General features: G+C 39.6%; 1 protein-coding gene and 1 long non-coding RNA gene across 6 annotated transcripts; one reads left to right on the forward strand and one right to left on the reverse strand.

Moving 5' to 3' along the window:
- Positions 1 to 1076: 1076 nt before the first annotated feature.
- LOC115571644 (uncharacterized) lies at positions 1077 to 3161 on the reverse strand. 2 transcript variants are annotated; one of them, XR_003981961.1, is made up of 2 exons: positions 3037 to 3161; positions 1077 to 1434 (listed from the first exon to the last, which is right to left on the reverse strand). It is a non-coding gene; the product is annotated as an uncharacterized LOC115571644 (long non-coding RNA). The 2 variants fall into 2 exon arrangements; XR_003981962.1 differs by having other exon boundaries at positions 3033 to 3161.
- aldh18a1 (aldehyde dehydrogenase 18 family, member A1) lies at positions 1410 to 19176 on the forward strand. 4 transcript variants are annotated; one of them, XM_030401134.1, is made up of 18 exons: positions 1410 to 1550; positions 1744 to 1859; positions 3762 to 3913; positions 4705 to 4854; positions 8442 to 8546; positions 8679 to 8837; positions 10071 to 10161; positions 10573 to 10697; positions 10829 to 10973; positions 11348 to 11421; positions 11620 to 11719; positions 12201 to 12421; positions 12559 to 12696; positions 12839 to 13034; positions 13153 to 13274; positions 13783 to 13969; positions 15399 to 15494; positions 15687 to 17628. In XM_030401134.1, the coding sequence occupies exons 2-18, from the start codon at positions 1769 to 1771 to the stop codon at positions 15881 to 15883; spliced, it is 2349 nt and encodes a 782-aa protein (XP_030256994.1). In that variant the 5' UTR covers positions 1410 to 1550; positions 1744 to 1768; the 3' UTR covers positions 15884 to 17628. The 4 variants fall into 4 exon arrangements, with proteins under 4 accessions (XP_030256994.1, XP_030256995.1, XP_030256996.1 ...); XM_030401135.1 differs by having other exon boundaries at positions 8679 to 8831; XM_030401136.1 differs by lacking the exons at positions 15399 to 15494; positions 15687 to 17628 and adding an exon at positions 18022 to 19176.
- Positions 19177 to 20439: the final 1263 nt, after the last annotated feature.

The raw sequence follows: 20439 nt of genomic DNA on the forward strand, positions 1-20439 counted from the left end.
AAATGTATTTTTGCTGTCACAGCCACAGTTTTCATACATTGATTGAACATGAGTTATTTTGTGTGCCCCATTATACTGTTTGTTTCTCTAGAGTCAGCAAGCCAAACACAACACATCAGCGCCTCTTGTATGCTGCAAGCATTGTGAAAATAAAATGTCCCGTGTGGATTTTTTATTATATATTCGCTATGCTTTATGATATTCAGATGACAGACAGTTTACGGTACAGACAGAAGGCTCAAACCCTGTCACCCGAGAGTGATCCCTGTCACCAGAGAATGAACCCTGTCTAGTAGAAAGTGGAGAGATATAAAAGCAGAAGTGAACCAGAGGAGTAGACACAAATATGTGTCCTTGAACACAAGGGATGGTACGATAGTGGGGAGGAAAACACCCCCAACCAAGTAACAAGATGTGAAGCAAAGTGTAAATATATCCATTTATGGTTATGCTTTATGAAATGTAAACGCCCCTATGATTTCAATAAAATGAGCCTGCAAACAGCGGAGAATTCGGAACTCTTGGGGACAGCTGCAGGAGCAGGTCACGTGATCTGTATTGAGCTGTGGAGTTCTCCCTTTTGCAAAAGGTGGAAATTAATTCTGACTTTGTGTGATCATTCAGTCTTCTCTCCCTCCAGTATTTACAGGGTCGAGGTCCTTTTTTTGCTTGAAAAAAAGCACAATTAGGACTGCAGATGAAAGATGGTAAATGTTGAAACATACAAATCAAATCACTGTCCAGTTAATCTGGTCCAAATACTATTTGCATTTATGATAATTTGCAGTAAGATTCTAGTTTTCTTTCTGTGTTCTTCTGTTATGTGCTGTAAATAAATCCAACAAAAGTGAAATTTGGTCCATTTGCAGGCTACATGATATAAAAAAAATCCAGTGATCATGCTGACAGTGTTTATGGTACACAGGCTTTGGAAATGATAATTTCATTTCAAACTAATCAATAAATGAATTGCTGGGAGATAAAAAAAGATAGTGTGACTTACTTATTTGACTTGATTTAGTATTTTTTAATAATATATCACTAGCAAAATAAAACAAAACAAAACAAAACAAAAACATGATGCAACCAGTTTTATTTTGAAATTTGACCCTTTAAACGACACTTCCGTTCTGTTTCCGCAATTCGCCGGGGTCGGCCTTACGTCACATCCTGCCACTTCACCGCCAATTTACGATGCTTTCTCTGTGAAAAAAAATCCACTTTTTTTTGTGTCAACGTGGCCGAGAATTTGAAAATTAGTCGCCAGTCGTTGAACTTTGGAGGACATTAATTGGCAGACGCGGTTGAACGCGTTAACGTTTTCCAACCTGCCGCTTTACTCTCGGTGCAAACTGCTGTGACAGTTTCATCAGCAGCTCTCAGTCAGTCAGGGGAGGAGTCGAGCACATGCAGAGCCCACCTCTGTTCAAGTGTCTGTGTGATAAATGAAAGAAAAAGAGGTTAAAGAAGATGAATAAGGCTCAATAGGAGACGTTACAGGGGGCAGGTACTCACACAGGACGAGCTAAAGTGAGACTTCAGCAGCTCAAGTAAGAACAAAGCTCTTAATTATCTTATTTAACATCAAGCATGAGTGTTTCTTGACTGCTCTGGGATGCAGAGGGGATCACCTTTCATGTTGTCACTTAAACATGCTGCTCGTTGGTATTTACTGTGGAAATTTAAGTGTATTTGTTGTTGATATTGCGTGTTTATCACTCTCTGTATGTCTCTTTGTGACAGTAGAGGCAGACAGTAGAAACAGACCATGCTGCTGAGAAGGCTGACCCTGTGTTCAAGGAGCCCGCTGGACTTCCAGAGACACGTATGCCGGTCGCTCACCAGACCATTAACACAAGGCAAGCCGTGCTTACAAATACCATACTGACGCGCTTTATTGCATGTAAACAGTGTGCAGATGTTTGTTTACAGTCACCCACTAGCCTGGATTACATAAAAGTACAAACAAATGTGTTACTCCAGATGTGCAGATGAAGAGCGAGGACTCTGGTGTAATACAAAGGCACTGTTGCTAAAACTATTGCACAGTTCATTGATTACTGAGCTGACAGATTTCCTCGAGAGCCACCAGCAGAATATAAATTGATCTGTGATTAGTATTATTATTATTTTTTCTATTAGTAGACATTTCGCAAGCAGAAATGCTGAACATGTTCACAGTTTCAGGCAAGAAGTTTCAAGTTTTTTCTGCATTTCTTTATGTTTAGTGGGTTTTAGAGTGTTGTTCCACCAAATAAGCAATTTCAAGACTTCACCTCAGGCTTTATCCATCTATGATGACATCTTTTAGACGAAACAATTAATTCATTATAAAAGAATATAATCAGAAGATTGTTTAATCATACAGAGCTGAATTTAATTAAATGAGGCGATTTATAGAAAAATATTTGCCAACTATTTTGATAACCGTGGTAAATCAAGGTTTTTCTGCTTGAATAACAAGTTATACAATTAGTTTAATGTCAACAGTTGCTGGTTCCACCGTCTTCAATGTAAGAATGTTCTACTTTTCTAATAATTGATGATAGTAAATTAAGAGTTTGGGGGTTTTGAGCTGTTGATTGACATCACTTTTGACATTGCTCACAATCTTTTGACATTTTATAGACTAAATTATTAACTGATTTAATCAAGAAAAGATAGCCTTAAAATGAATGTTTTTGATCATTTATGAAGCCATTTAGGAAACAGAAATACCAAACATTTGTTTTTCAGTTTTTTTCTATAACTGTAAAGCAAAGCACTTTTGACTACTACGCTGACAAAACAAGCTATTTAAAATGTTATTTTCATGACTTTCTCCACGATCGATTGATGAGTTGAAAAGACTATTCAATAATGTAAACAATTTGATAACTAATTTGCGTTTGCAAATTTGAGAGTCCCTGATTATACGAACATAATCGGTACAGTGGCTGCAGGTAATTATGAATGTAAACCTGATAAACTACTTCTGTAACATACTGTACAAACTCTGACTCGGATGTTGTGCCTGCAGGGAGCTTTCTGACCTACTCTGGTCTATACAGGATATCATGGGCCTCTCTCTCTCTCTCTTTTCTCTGTCAGCCTGTCTCTGCGCGTCGCTCTCATGCGCCTCATTGCTCCAGAGAGATGTGTTATGTCAGCACAGGCTTTTCTGCTTGCCTTGCTGATGTGGCAGTTTGAAAGCTGTGATTATCTTGTTTCCCTGGTTACAGATGGATGCAGTGGAGAACTTTACTCACTCATGTAATCAGTGAGACAAAAAAAAACAACAGCTAAACATGCCTGTTTGCACAGTTACGCAATGTTTGCAGTGTTCTGCATGGAAATGTATACACCAGTATATTGATTCATTAGTGTTTTTCAAACAGTTGAAGATGCCACCTGCACCATTACATTCCTGATTTTTTCTTTCCTCACCTTTTCTCTATCCCTTTTCATTTTCTTCTTTCATTTTCAGAAGGTTTTTATTAGAAATTGACTCCCTATCTTAGTGCCTCAAATAGGTGAAGGCGAAGTTTATTTTTATAATAAGGTTTGACACAGTTCACACAAGATCTATTGATTCATTAATCACAAAAGAGTGGTCTGCTTTGGATTTCTCTACAATGACTAGTGTAGTTTTTCCTGATATTCTGTATGAATAATGTATTGCCCTTGTTTTTTTATGAGCTTATGAGTAATGATGAAGTAGGTGATAAAATGCTTTATTTGTCACCAGCAATGTAAAAATAGCATCCTCTTTCTCTACACAGCTCCCCAGGGGAGAGCTCATGGCAGCTCCTTTGCACACCGCAGTGAACTGCGTCAGGCCAAGAGGATCGTTGTGAAGCTTGGCAGTGCTGTGGTCACTCGCGGAGATGAGTGTGGTCTGGCTCTGGGGAGGCTGGCCTCCATTGTGGAGCAGGTGAGAGGCCAAATACCAGCACACACACTGTACTTTCATGAAGAATAAAAGAACTTCTGGGTCCAGTAAAAAAAGGGAATACAATCAGCAGGATATAGAAGTTTTGACAATAACTGCTTCAAATTCTGTGATGTATAAACCCATCACTGAGTCTTTTACCCCTGTTGTCCAATACTTTTTCTAATTCTGTCTCATTTAATTTGTTTTTACATGTTCAGTTTTACTTTTCTGAAACCTTTGCCACTTTTCTTTGCCCCCATTCTGGCCAATTAGATTGTTTTGTATTTTGGATATCTTTCCACAACAGTAAAGTCTGTAAAGTGACTTCTGTTCTGTCAGCTTAATCATGGAATGTTCAACAGCGACGTCTTTCTCCGGACAACAATGTCCTTGTTTTTCTTAATAATGCTTCAGTGCTAAAAATCAAACATGCTTGGGGACAGGGATGGTTTCTTTGGTAGAAAATGGCTCTAATGAAAACCATGTGTCAATCGGAAAAAAAGACATGTTGCACTGAATTCTGAAATGTAACGTTTCTTGCTTTGAGCACCACAAGCGTAATTGGATTCACCCCACTGTATTGGGATAGAAGTAAAAATCTCAGGGAGTGATAACCGAAAACATCGGCAATTAAATAAAAAAACATTATGGCTAGTTACCACCGGCGACATGAAGGAAAATATCTTTTTTATATATAATTATGGCTGAACCAACCTTTCTGTCTGAACAAAAAACAAAATCTGTGGGTCCAGCTGTGTGTTTGAGTCCTAATTGGGTGTTTTGCTGTCCAGGTGGCCATGCTGCAGAACCAGGGCAGGGAGATGATGATTGTCACCAGTGGAGCGGTGGCGTTTGGCAAGCAAAGATTAAGACATGAGATCCTGCTGTCCCAGAGTGTCCGACAGGCACTGCACTCGGGACACAACCAGCTCAAAGACATGGTAAGGAAAACGTGCAGGAATGCTGAGGTTTAAATCAACACAGAGTCCGAGAGAGAAGAAATTTAACACTGATTGTTTTTTGTTTACAAGAAGATACAGAGTATACAGACCGAACCTGTGACAACTGTCCAGTGTGATACATAAATAATAAATAAATATGGCCTGCCTGAGGCTTAATGTGCTGATGATACTCTCTCAAATTGGTGCTGATCAATAACAAATAATGCTTATGCTATGGTGCCATTGTATTGATTGCTCTGTGGGTCAAATGTTTTATTATCTTTGTCAGACATATTTTGATTAAGCATACAGAAAGTTTCACTACAAATGTGCATGTTGCTATTAAAATATCACCAATCCGGCTTTTAGATTGTAACAATTGTTCGGATTTAATTTGAGGACACATTTCTTGTGAAGTAAACAAACATTTTGAAGGGAGTCCCCCTCACTCACGAAAACATGGAAATTAGCAGAAATGTAAACATTAAATAAATACGTGAAAGCAGTTAGAGCTGCAACTTATGATCGTTTCATTATAGACGTAATCTGACAATTATTTGTCTATAAATTGAAAAACAATTGTGAAAAAAAGCTCATCTACTTTTTCCCAGAGCCCAAAGTGATGTCGTCAGATAGCTTCTTTCGTTCAACCAACAGTCCAAAACCCCAAGCCTCTTTATTTACAATGATGAAGGAAGAAGAAAAGCAGAAAATGTTGACATTTTTTGCATGACAATAGTCAGCTATGCATTTTTCTTTCGACTGAAGAAAATCAACTAATAGTTGCAGCTTTTATAGTAATGGGGTAAGAGGGTTAGGGTTAGGGTTCATTAGGTAATTGTTAGAATTGAACGGAAGTGCTATGATGTAGTTGTCATAAATGAAATAAGCCAGACAGTATACTCTGGTTCAGTATAACCAGACATCATCTGTACAGGGTTCGTACGGGTGCTTGAAATCCGTTAAAGTGCTTGAATTTCAATGTTGTATTTTCAAGGCCTAAAAAGTGCTTGGATTTTAGTTTAAGTGCTTGAAAGTGCTTGACATTATAACTCTATGTCTTTCACAAAATTGAGATGGACTGGATAGTTTGCTTATTACAAGGAGAAATAAAATCGGTAAGAAAACCGTATGTGGAGATGTTTCCTCCTGGGCTCCGCTGAGCCTCTCTGCTCCTCTCTGCGACCTGCTGGTCTGTGTGTGACCCGCCCCTCTTAGAAGAGCGACGGCAGGAGATGACAAAATGCCGGGAGGCTGCTGTTTTAACGACCATTGGCTTGAAAATTATAAGTACAAACAATGGTTATGACGAGGACCGAATCAAAGAGTGGCGTCATGCAAACTCTGCAAAAAAGATGTGCAGATGTGTGCAATGGGAGAGTCTGCGCTCTCAAGTCACATGACATGTAAGTGAAGACTTTTTGAGTAACTTAGGCCAACACTGCATGTTAACACTTTGTTTATGCTAACCGCTAACGTTAGCTAAACCATAACAAGCTAAGGAATAATTAGCGGACCATTAATCACGTTACGTGACCTCGTTAAGTTAGCGCCTGACTGTCTGTGTTTGCAGTCTATGGCCTGTGTGTGTGTATCGTCACACATGCAGCCTGGTAGCAATAGAAGGATGGCTGAGGAGAAGGTTGAATTTGATGCAATTTGGACTGATGACACGTTCAATATTAATAAACTTTGATGAATAAGCGAACAGCTCTCTGTGCAGCACAGAGCATCTCTCCTCTGCTGACAGCCAGTCAGCAGACGAGTCACTCACACTGGTGAACAGCAGAGCTAAAGTGCCAGAGTCAGTAACTGACTGTTCAGTTTGTCTCTGTGACGTCACACCAGGCACTGACGTCACTCAGAGCTTGAAGTGTGAAATGTTCACTTTTCTCCACTTCTCATTACTTACTTCTAATAAAGTAAATTAGATGGCAAGCCAAGACTTCTTACAGATAGGTGACACATTTTGACAGTGTTGGGCAAGTTACCCCAAACATGTAAAGCATTATTTATTACTTGTTACTGTAATTTCAGTAACTTTATTACATTGTGATATTACTGTATTCTAATTGTAAGGCATTACACTACTATTGCATTACTTTTAAGTTACTTTCACCAACATATACAACCACTAACACTGAAAACAACAGTTTTTGAAAGGGCTGGCCATACTGAACATGAATTGCAGCGTTAAAATTGAAACATTTGGGGTGCACTACCTGTTTCATGAGAATATTTACATTGAAAAATCAGTATGTGTCATAACTTTTTGTTTGTCAACACCTTGATCGTTACTAACGTAAGGGAAAGCATTTTCTAAAAGCTTATGTCCTCTAGATGTGATTAAACATGCATGATGCATGGACATGTCCCACCTTCCTCTATATATCAGGGACAGTATACATATTCTTAGAATGCATCTACATTGTACTGAAATGTTTTGAAACACACACACTGATTTCCAGTGTAGCCTTAATCTGTTCATGGGGCAGAAAGTGGTCGTACATCTCAAAATGGTCGATGTTAACACTCAAATTCAGTTTGGGCAGACCTTTCAAAAACAGGGGGGAGCCTACATTGTAAGGCCCTTTAGCTAATGTTTATTGTGTTTAACAGAAGTTTTTGTATGTTTTATCTGGATACAAACTAATGTAACACAGACTGACATTATGTCGCTATATTTATATTACAGTCAGTAGCCCAACAGCACTAACCTGTTGAGGCAATAATAGCTTACCTTGTCATTGCTAGCCTGGAAGGGGATCTTGCTCACAATTTTTATAAAAGACGGAGAATCCACTGTTGAAAGTGGCAGCATGTCTTTGACAACATACTCTGCCACCAGTCTCCTCGCTTCTTGAGGTTTAAGCATCGCAGTACAGGAGAATGTTTTTTTCTCCGCTCTCATCCTCAGTTTGCTTTCTTTTGGTCACTAGCTTAATGTTAGTGTGACACCGCTCTAGATGTTTCGTTGTACTATTTTGCGAGGTAGAGAGTTCTTTTGGTTTTGCACACAAAATGCACTTAACTATAATGTTCTTCACATCCTTCCAGGCATCTTCTCCTTTATCAATAGTTCTCTAGCATTATATGCATTATAACACGCGTTACTGAGATTTGTACTGAGTAAAATATTACCTTTTTTTGTTTTTGTAATGCCTTAAATTACTGTGTTACAGCAAAAAGTAATGCATTACAGTAATTGCATTACTTTTGTAACGCGTTACTCCCAACACTGCATTCTGAAACATAAAAATCTATGTCAAAAAAGAAAATTACAGGGTGCTCTCAGTCTCTCAATGTCTCGGTGCGAGTGTTCCTGAAGAACACCAAGTGGCTTCCCTTTTTTTTGGATAAAACTTTGTGTTCTCCTTTAACTTCTAAACTTCTTGCTATTATGAAACATGATTTTAGATGTTCGCAGCATAATACAATGTACAAAAATGAGTGTATATATTCCTGTAGATATGTATTTTACCCCAGCAATAAGGTGCTGGAAAAATTTGACCCTTAAAAGTACTTGAAAAGTGCTTGAATTTGACCTTGAAAAATGTGTACGAACCCTGTCTGTATTTATGTTGCAGTCGTTGCCGGTGTTGGAGGCCCGGGCCTGTGCTGCGGCTGGACAGAGTGGCCTGATGGCCCTGTACGAGGCCATGTTCACCCAATACAGCACTTGCACTGCACAGGTACTTACAAATTTCATAATAAAATAATCACTTTGAAATGCTAAACAAGCATATGTATCATGAGTAACGCATATAAATCTTACTCTCTCACTTACTGCGCTCTCTTAACTCTCTGCTCTCTCCTGCTGTCAGGTCCTGGTGACCAATCTGGATTTCCATGATGACGAAAAGAGGCAGAACCTGAACAGCACGCTGCAGGAGCTGCTGCGCATGAACATCGTGCCCATCATCAACACAAATGACGCCGTGGTTCCACCGCCGGAGCCCAACAGTGACCTGCAGGGGGTAAATGTGGGTACAGAAAGCATGGGGGGTGACGCTGGTGGTGATGGTGGTGATGGTGGTGATGGCAGCAGGGGTGCTGAAGAAGTCGGTAGAGAGTTTGTTTATATAGTGTCCACACTCACTGGTCATTAGTTGCAGTATTTTCTATCACCCATAAACAAACCCGTGCTGAAACAACTCTGCCATCTTGCCTGACCTGATCAGCTCTGCCCTCAACCATTAAGTCATGTGCATGCAGTCTCTGGGGCGGAGGTGCTGTCGGAATGGGTCTGGACTAACATCTGTAGGTAGACGCCTCCTCTGCCTGTTCTCCTGCAGAAATTACTAACATGGTTGTCCTGAAGATAATTCCACCTCACTTTTCACTCACTCCTGTCACTCATTTGAATGTTTTTAGCATTTTATTTTGTGCCGAGTCAACTTATGCTCATCTTATGAGTTGTCTGTACTTTTGTACCAGATAGTACAGTGTTTTATTCATAATGTTTCAAATTCTACATCCAAATACACTATTCGGTCTGTTTAAACAAGTTTTCTTTTTTTCCTTCTTCTCCCTCTTTTTCTTCTTACACCACTCAAAATTAGCTATGGACATTGGGATATAGGTACACATATATGCATGTGCATGGATATGCAATACAGGTCAAATGAAATGTGTCACACTTCACATAAACAAATGTCGCATAATAAGCAATTAAACACCCAAATATCCCAATATTCCTATAATTTTGAGTAGTGTACTGACAGCAGAAAAAAAATCTAATGTACTGTATGTGCATTTTTTTGGCACTCTGTTAATCTAATGAATCCCTTTATTCAAATTGAGGATTTTGTTTGTTACTTTTTAATGTTTCTTAGTGTGATAAATATGATGACAGACATTTGACAGATAAACCTCAATAGAAGCTTTGAATGTATAGTGAATGTAAAGAATGTATCAGTACAGACGTAGCTGGACGTAGATATCTTGAAAATGAAACAAAAATAAGGTGGTTGTTTGTCTAAAGTATGGAGTTGATAAATTGTTATGATTCCCTAAGATTTCTCCAGATGGTCATGCGTCCTGAGGTACAGTTAAGTAATAGGAAAAAAATGTGCACAGTTTTAAAGTACACAAGTGTTAAGGTATATGTTACTATTTATCTGCTTTCCTCCAGCCTTTAAGAAAAGGCCATGATGAGTAAATGGCAGATGGCTGTCCTTCTCTTTGCTTACCTCAGCAATTTGCTTGGTCCGTAGGTGATCAGCATTAAGGACAACGACAGTCTGGCGGCGCGGCTAGCTGTAGAGATGAAGGCTGACCTGCTCATCGCACTGTCTGACGTGGAAGGTATGTGCGTTACCACAACAACAGTCTGGGTCAGCTGTTAGATAACAACACCATCTGTCTGAGCTCTTCACTGGAGAAAAAAAACACTCGTCTCAGGGTCAACAGAGTCATATGAGGGAGACAAACACAGACCTTCTGCCCCCATGTTTGAAACTGATGCTGAGGAGGTCGTCACGAGGCGTTTGCGTGCACCAAACGGTGTCCAATTGAGTAGATTTAAAAGGCTGACCTAGAATAATTTATTTTTCAAATTACTTTATTATCATTTTATTTATTTATTTGACTGTTAATTGACAGGTACTAGGTCACGGTATATGCTGCAAATGTTTTAGGTTTGTGTGTCATGTTGCATATTTTTTTTTAGACCTGCGTATGAACAAGTGAGTTGTGTAAAAAATGTTTCTTTCTCAGGACTGTACGACAGCCCTCCTGGCACAGACGACGCCAAGTTCATTGACATCTTCTACCCTGGAGACCAGCAGTCCATCACCTATGGCACCAAGTCCAGAGTTGGGATTGGAGGCATGGAGGCTAAAGTATGTTAAAAACTTCTCATGCTAGCAAACGTTACCTGTACTTTGGCTGTTTTGTTGCAACTCATTCACGTTTGAAAATATGCCAAGTAGATACTTTGAAATTGTGTTTTTTGTCTCTTTCTTTTCTGCAGGTCAAGGCCGCCCTCTGGGCCCTGCAAGGTGGCACCTCTGTGGTTATTGCAAATGGCACCCACCCCAAAGTAACAGGTCATGTCATCACTGACATTGTGGAGGGCAAGAAGGTGGGAACCTTCTTCTCTGAGATCAAACCTGCCGGTGAGTTCACCTGAGCCGCATGCCCTCTCTCTCAACGTCTTGTGACATTTGTGCTGTTGCAGCTTTTGTTGCTTTATACACGCCGTTACCAATTTAATTGATTACATTTAGCTAAAATTAACCCATTGTGATACAAAAGTCTTGCAATAAATCTGGTTATGATCTTCAGTTATACCTGAAGCTGTTTAGAAAAGATGTTTATCAACTTGTGTGTCATTCTGGAGGCTGTAGTTTGTTGAACATCTCAACAGCACCCCAAACTACAGCCTCCAAAATCATTGTTAATGCCACTCTAAAAAGAAATTAACAAAAATTTAACCTTGTAACCTTCATGAAGGTAGACTGTCTAAAAGTCTGTCTTGTCCCTTCACCAGGCCCCACTGTGGAGCAGCAGACAGAAATGGCTCGTAACACTGGAAGAACGCTGGCATCTTTGCACCCAGACCAGGTGGCATATAGTTACATCTTTAGTTGTTTTCAAAGATATCAATTTATCATTAAGATGATATGAACATATGTTATAAACACTTGAATTTAAAAGCTAAGTCCTAAGCACTCCTTTGTCAGATGCGGAGTAATACTGACTCCTTGTGGGTAGATGATGCATGTGCTCATCCTTGCTGTGTTTGGCTGACTGTGTTGTCAGAGGAGCGAGATCATCTGCCATCTAGCAGAGCTGTTGACTGAGAGGAAGGAGGAGATTCTGGCTGCCAGCAAGATGGACATGGACCAGGCTGCGAATGCAGGTAATTTCTCCAAGGAGATTGATTAGGTAGTTCTTCCTCTTTCACATATTTTTCTCCATCTCACTGAGCACCACATTGAGTCAGTTTTTTCAGAGAGAAGGAAGCTGTGAACAAAGTTTGCAGCAGTGTTTTAAGGTTTGAGAGTGTGTGTGCTTTTGTCCAGGTGGAGGAAAGTATGGACATGTATCTTCTGCTGCTTTTGCTCCTTTGAGAGAAATGTGATCTCACATAATCATAAACAGATTCTCATCATATATTGTTCTCTGGCAGAAAAAAATCAAATCCAGTCTTAATATTGCAACATAAACAAACTACTTTTTTTTGTAAAAATCACCAAATAGACAGTAATATTAGTTAATATCTCTCCACCAAAGGGCGACACAATCACTTTCCCTCTCCATGGATTGCCTTAGTTAATAAGAGTTCTGATCCTATTGCACCTGATAACCAGGTGTAACCTTGCTCTCCCTCCACTCTATAGGCCATTTGCCTCCAGCCATGTTAAAGCGTCTGAGCTTGTCACCGGCCAAACTCAACAGCTTGGCAATAGGTCTGCGGCAGATCGCTGTGGCCGCCCAGGACAGTGTGGGTCGTGTGCTGCAAAGGACCAGGCTGGCTCACAACCTGGAGCTGGAGCAGATCACTGTGCCCATCGGAGTTCTTCTGGTCATCTTTGAGGCTCGACCTGACTGCCTGCCACAGGTATTGGCAAATTCAAAGAACTTAAATAAATTATAAAGATGGCAAACACTTTTGTATATTCCAAATAATTTCTCTTGATTCTCCAGACTTTCTTGAAATAAATACAGAATTTTCACAAACACTTTGTTTTCCTCCAGGTGTCAGCATTGGCCATAGCCAGTGGCAACGCTCTACTGCTGAAAGGAGGCAAGGAGGCAGCCAACACCAACCGTGTCCTCCACCAGCTCACCCAGGAAGCCCTTTCCATGCACGGAGTCAAAGAGGCAGTGCAGCTCGTAAGATTAGTTTCCTACACATTTATTACAAAGCAATACAAACCATTTATATTGTACATTTCATAGACAGGGTAACTCCACCTGAGAAAACCTCATTTATCTGTAAGTATTTCTGTTTGACAAACTGTTTTTTTCCCACAAGGTGAGCACTCGTGAGGAGGTGGAGGATCTGTGCCGACTGGACAAGATGATCGACCTGATCATCCCTCGAGGTTCATCCCAGCTGGTGCGGGACATTCAGCGGGCGGCTAAGGGCATCCCGGTGCTCGGACACAGCGAAGGAATCTGCCACGTCTACGTCGATACAGAAGCCAGCGTTGACAAAGTCATCAAAATTGGTCAGCATGTGTAAATCTCACATTCTTACTTGGACTGTAGATGTCCAATTGTAGTCTTAAGAAATGAACATGACGAATATGAATATGTCATTAATTGACTGATATTTTCCCGTTCCAGTCAGAGACTCCAAGTGTGACTACCCAGCTGCATGTAATGCCATGGAGACGCTACTGATCCACAGGGACATCCTCAGGACCCCATTGTTTGACCAGATCATTGACATGTTGCGTACAGAGAAGGTACTGCACCAAAAACATACACATTACTCCATATCTACAATGATGTAATAACTCATCAAGAAATGTGGGTGCAATTTCTTACTAATCTAACAATGAGAAACGATCTTTGCTGCTAGTGACAGAGACAAAAAAGTCATGAAGTAGGGAAAGTATCTGTGGTTGAAGCTGCCTTCATCAAGTAGACTGACTGAGCAGTCACATGATAATTTTATTTGTTCATTAAGCTGAAAATTGAAACAGCTGAACTGAATTTTAAAACATTCGATAAAAAATGTGTAAAAACAGAAGCTGTCTGTTTTATTACTTGTCATGTAGTAAAAAGTGGGTAATCTGCATGTGAAATAACAAAAAAGAAAAAAGAAATCAATCATAATAATCCTCCACTTACAGTGATCAGTATGATGTGGACAGATGTGATCCTAGTGAAAGCTTTCCACTATATTTAAATAAAACCCCTGTAGAAAAACATGCATTAAAAAATACACTTTTTTTGCTGTGGTGTCACTAGGTGAAGATTCATGCTGGCCCTCGGTTCGCCTCCTACCTGACATTCAGTCCATCAGAGGCAAAGTCCCTGCGGACAGAGTACGGTGACCTGGAGTGCTGCATGGAGGTGGTGGACAGCATGGAAGAGGCTGTGGAACATATTCACAAGTATGGCAGCTCCCACACGGACGTGATCGTCACAGAAAATGGTACGTGGCCAAATGCATACTTGCTATTCTTTTTTTTCCTCTTTTTTTTAATGTCAAAAAGATTCATGTCATAAAAAGATGCAGTCTCACATTACTTTGGTCATATCTTACCTCTCCGGGGTCAGTCTTGGTCAGTTCATGCATCATGTAAGTGTCCATATTCGTATCAAGCTCTCCTCCTCACTCTCTTGACACCCTTCCCACGTCCATCTCACCTCCTGCCACAGTGACTAATGAGCAGTGATACTTTGTTGTCAGGATGAGTGCACAGTCTCCCTGTGCGACTCCAATGCAGGGGACAGAGCCCATTTAAAATGTAGAGCAGATGCTAAAACACAGTATCAAAGACTTTAGGTCGACTTTAAACACATTTTTGTCTTTCAAGCGAGCCATCACACTGAGTCTCTCTAACTCGGGATGTTTGAAAACATTCTGTCCAGTGTCCGGATTACTTCCTGACTCAAAGGCTGTGGCCATATTGCCATTTTTACAACACATTCATATTTAATATCAATGAATCTTGATTGGAATTAAATGTGGAATTAAAATGGCATTTGTAAAATAGATACTACAACAAAAGCAATCATTCTAAGCAAATAATCATCCTGTACATCATAAAAACATGTCAAGACTGAGGTGCAGCCTTCATAAAAGGTTAAAATACAAATACATTAAAGATTTCACATGTGCCTGTTAGAAATCAGAACAAAATGTGGAGCACCTTTTGAAAAATGCAAGAGATAGTGTGAAGCTCTCATGTCTTCACTGAGGATGAGTCTCACCTGCAGTGGAGGGATGTGCTGCTGCCATCTGGTGACCACAGAAGGTACCTCAACCATTTTAAATGTACTGAGTTCTTAGTGTAGAGAGAGTAGAGAGAGAGAGAGAGAGAAAGAGAGAGAAAAAGAAGAGATATACGAATGATGAATAGAAATGTTCGATAGATAGATAGATAGAATATGTGGTTATGAGTACGATTGGTAGGTTAGTCTATGATGTCATCAAACCTGCACTGACGGCTGCAAAAAAATGTGAACCTGATTTTTTTCTATTAATATAATATAAGCCAAGAATTTACATCTAAATGAGCTGGACTTAGTAATATAATAGTAATGATAATAATGCTTATGATATATAGCAACTCAAGGATTTCTCCTGATGACATTTGGACCTATACTGTACACTTGTCCAGCCCGTCCAGTCAGAGCTTATAGTAGTGGTTGTTTTTTAAATCATTTGCAGAGGATTGCCTTGGCACCAATGAATGCCTGGAATTATGTTATGAAATCCTTAGATTTGCAGGCTTTTGAGCTTATTGAGCGCATTCATGCATTATTTCAACAGTACATAGTTGTTACCTTTCCATACTTCCATACAAGGATACAAGGTCATGAGCTAGCAGCACCAATAAGCTGTCTTTCTCTTCCAGAGGACACAGCGGAGCAGTTCCTGCAGCAGCTAGACAGCGCCTGCGTTTTCTGGAACGCAAGCTCACGTTTTGCTGATGGCTACCGCTTTGGACTGGGTATGTGGTGGTCTTCTCACCAGATCATCTGTCTTTTGTTGCCTCTTTTCCCGCGTGATCATTTTCTAGACCCATGATTTAAATTTTAAATCGAAAAATCAATCGAAAAGACTAAAGAAGAGCTAATTCTTACTTTCAACACGTGTTTAAAATTCTTACTGGCTGTCTTTCGTCTCCTGTCTTTATCTCTAGGAGCAGAGGTAGGTATAAGCACGGCTCGCATCCACGCCCGGGGCCCTGTCGGCCTGGAGGGGCTGCTCACCACCAAGTGGGTCCTGAGAGGTGATGGGCACATAGCGGCCGACTTCTCTGAGCAGGGTACCATGAAGTACCTTCATGAAAACCTTCCTGTCACGCAGACTCTTGCTGGGCAGAGGGACAGCAACTAGACCAGAGACGTCCATAACACTTGCTTGGCCTTAACGTTGGTCAGAATGGTTAAATTATCCACCAGGAGAAACAGTCACTGGGGATCTTGTTGCAGATGATGGCTGATGCCACTGATTTTAAAAGCACATGGCATGGAGAGAGACGCTCAGCACACCAAGGTCCGTTTTAGCAGCACAACAGGAAAGTTGTTTCGTATTAAGAGTTTACAAATGTTTTAAATTCTACCTCAGGTTAAGATACTTTCAGATAAGTAAGGAAAGTCTCCCTAGAACTGGGTGATATGGCCTTAAAATAATATCGCAATAACTTGAACTCTGGAATCTCCTTAAAAGCAAGTCACAGATACAAAATCAAATATTACACTATTTATGACCAAATACCTCAATGTTGTCGGGTTGACTATTGGTACTTTCACACAATATTAACACAATATAATTCTTCTTAAAAAAATAATTGTCGCCGTATCGACATATTTAACCCCAAGTCGCTCCTCCCGACAATTTTGTCATCCAAACCGCTTTTGTTTTTTTTGTCATCTGCAAAGAAGATTCTCCTTATGTGCATGATATAATGATGTCCAAAATCTAAGATTAAGATATATAGATAAACATATATATATCAATGTATTTCCTCCTGTATGATGTGGTGATCGCAGCATATAATACCTCCACAATAATACATGAACTGAGGGGAACTGTGAGCAAGAAGGGAGTTAATTAGGATTAACTTCTTATGATGAAGTGAATACAGTTTTATAACAAAGGAAACAGAAGTGCATATATTTTTTATTCTCTTGAGGAGGCAATTTCAGGATAAAATGTTGAGACTGACACTAATTCACACAGAGGCATTATTTCATTTCATCGTACAACGTGCATGAGACATCAGCACCAAACTGTGCTTAGGTTGCTAATTGTATTGTGTAAAGTTTCCCAATGTGGCCAATTAAAAACCCAGTGTTGCATCTTTATCTAGAACATATTTTATTTATTTGATTACGTGTATCATCATCTATTCTCTCAGAAAATCAAGTTATAACTACAAATTATGTAACTGGAGGCCTAATTTGTGTCTTGGCTGATTGCATTGACGGATTTCCAACAAGGTTTCGTACTGACTTGTACTGTAAGTGCTTTTATTGTTCATGTAAGCTACGTTTTTTCTTTTCTTTTCTTGCTGTAACTCCATGTTAACTTTTTTGTATGTTTCTGAATATACAGTTAGTGTGACGAGATAAGGTGCTGATGAAGGTAATTTTGAATGGGGACTATAGACTAAGACAACCGCCACAAGTCGAACCAAATCTTTGCATTCCAAGCATTAAAACTTAATTACATGATTAAAAATGTGTAGCCCGATAAACATTTCTACAGCAGTCCCAGAAAGTCACCGGTTTTGTTTTACAGCGTTGTAATACACACACAACATACACTCCCAGCTTGTATTCATCCACTTTTATTTACTATATTTTATTTATTTGATCATTGTTACCAGTTGTGCTCATTTTTCCATGCTTTGCGCTTTCCTGCTCGTTCCTCGTGGCGCCCAGAGCCCCTGTCAGAGCAGGAACAGTAATTGACAAGCTGCCTCCTTCAAGCTGGAGGGGAGAATGCGACTGCTTTTAAATTAAGCTCTGTAACATTCCAGCCTCTGAGCTCCTATCTGATGTCTTGCAACGCACACTTAAGGAGTGGTTTGGGTTGTTTAATAGCAGAATGTAGAATAAAAAAAAGGTTGAAAATAATATTTTTCTGGGTATTTTTCTTACTTTCTTTGATTTTTTTTGTATTATTTTTTATATTGCAGATGAATTGTTAAGGACTTCTTTTTTTGTTTTTCACACGTATGTTCATCTCTGTCCTGGCGCTCGTGTTTCTACTTTCACAAAGAACACAAATTAGTGGGAAGAAAAAAAATCTGCACTGATCTGAAAAACAGATGTCTAAAAAGGGCCTTTTTAAAGTTGCCCATAGGGGAATTCGCATTGCTGGAAGTGGGGCAGGGAAGATGGAAGACAATACTATAGAGGTTTAATTATCCAGCCATCAGAAATGAAAAGAGGGAGAAGGAGAACTGAGACTAATAATGGAATCACAGGCTTATGTTCTTGGTTTCTCTGTTTCTTTCTCTTTCCCAGCATCTAAAGAATTCGTTCTCCAAAACGCACTACTTACCCTTCAATCAGCTTCCCATCACCAAGTCCAAAGGGTTCAGAGATGAAGCGGGAGACAAAACTCGGATCCCACTCTTTTGTCCTTTTTATGTGTGAAGCGATTGAAAAATATCATCTAAATGACTGGAGGTAGAGACGGAACAATCCAGGGACATTGAGTATTGCCTGTTTGATGCGCACAATTGTATTTTACAATATCACGTTCATCAAAGTTGTTTGCTGCAGCTGCACAGGTGCAAGTGTGTTATACTTAGCTGTTGTATTTTATGGCCGCAACTAAATATTATTTTTATTACACCTGAATCTGCTGATTATTCTAATGATCAATAGATTCATTGTTTAGTCTCTAAACTGACAAAAACATCTTGGAGCCCAAAACCCAAAGACTCTTCATTTACTTGAATGACAAAAAAGAAGCAACAAATCTTTGTTCCAGTTTAAATACAGCGGGTAATTAACTTTCATTCAGTCGACTAAGTAACTAAACATGTAATCGACATATTGTTTTTTACACCAGTTTTCTACTTAAAGGTACAATATCTAAGAATTTTATTTAAAAACATTCAAAAATTGACATTTATAAACAGATTATAAAGATATAACACTGTTGACGTTATGATCTCTATGTATTGTGTTGCAGTGATGTATACTGAGGGAAGTACTGTCTGCTAACCAGCTAGTCGTTTCCTATACCAGCTCCTGTGCTAGCAGTATAAACAACAACACTTTCCACCTGCTCCAAGCTCCCACTCTGTACTGCTAGCTGCAGGGCTAACTGAGCTAACTAGCAAACGGCAGCTTCAGTTAGAAGTGGTAACTGGTTTCTCTGGTGATATGCTGTTAAGTGATATTTGTATGATTTTGGCTTATTCTAACATATTGCACCTTTAAGTAACAAGACACTGTAGAATGTTTCTATTGGCAGGTCAAATTCGATTTTGCATGTAAATAATGGTTCATTTGGAATAAACTACAGCCCATTATATAAGATTCACAAAAATTCTCAGCAAAATCATTCCTTACTGTCTCATGCTCAGTGTTTGAACTGACAGAAGATGCTACGTTCATACATTTCTCCTGAATATCCAAACAAATAAAGGTTCATCTTAAAAATGTTAAGCTTGTGAACCCAGCAACCTTTATTCCTATAGTTAAGATTGCATGCAGTTTTTCATCACCCTGGTCTGTCCTCCACTGAGGTATCCAGAAAACTAAGTGAACTAAGAGAAGAGCTCATAACTAAATGATACATTCGAACTCAGTAGATTTTGTGTAACTGTACTGAATATTTAAGCAAGGCTGTTTGCAGAGTTTTCAGGTTATTTTTCTCTTTATGTGAAGTTTCCAAGGTTTTAGCCATAAACTTTAAACACCAATGACCACAGAGTTGTTTTCCGTAGTTCTGTGTAAGTCTAAAGCGCTTGCGTCCTGAATTCGGATAGTATTTGAAGCTGCTGCCCCTTCATGACCTCAAATTAACTTCCAGTTATAGCTGAGGCCTGCCAGCCTGTAGATTTCCTCTCATCTCTTATCTGACATTGCCCTGCAGACTCCAGCTGATCAGATCCCATGTTGCACCCTGTTGATGTTGTGTTGTCTGCTGGGTATTGTCGTCCGCAGATATAAAAAAGGATGATGAGGGCAAATCACTGGACTTGTACAGCAAAGCTGACAGTTCTTTAATTGGACATTACTCAAGGCCAAAACTCATATTTCTTGTTGTGCTTGATCTTAAGAGACTCTCAAATGCACTCCCTGCTGGGCTTCAAATTTTTTTGAATCAATAATTAATGGTCAAAGTTATTTATTCATGTGTATCTTTGCCAATTACGCAGTGTCTAATTAACAATTTCAATAATTGATATTTATTTCTGAAAGGGTTCAGTATCTTGGGCTGATGAAAAATGCATGAGCGGGGATGTGGACTGGGTTTTGTTTTTTGTTCTGAGAGAGCTTGATGCTCGGGGCTAATACCAGGCCACTTTGACTCCAACTCTTTGAGTTGGCACTGGCCCTGTGATGTGGATCTAATATGGGCATCTTTCATGGACCCAACGCGCTTACTCTGCACCATGTGATCTCATAAAGACTCCGACATGCTCATCCTCAGATACCCCCTTTTTTTTTTGTCTTTAATATTGAACTTCAAAAGATAAGCTTCTGTTTCCTTGATAATTTTTCTTTGTGTATGTGGAATGACAATATCATGGCAAACTGTAGAAACTCTTGGTCTTGCTAGGACCTCAGTGGTTACACTAACTCTGTGGCCTGATGAATCTAAAGTTCAATTACCATACTAAAGTGAAAAATATTCCTCAGATTTATGAAAAGCCATATCCCCCTGATCTTTTTGTAGTGACAGCTGTAGTAGTCAATAGAAAA

Source organism: Sparus aurata, chromosome 20 (assembly GCF_900880675.1).
Source record: "Sparus aurata chromosome 20, fSpaAur1.1, whole genome shotgun sequence".
In the NCBI taxonomy this organism is placed as follows: Eukaryota; Metazoa; Chordata; class Actinopteri; order Spariformes; family Sparidae; genus Sparus; species Sparus aurata.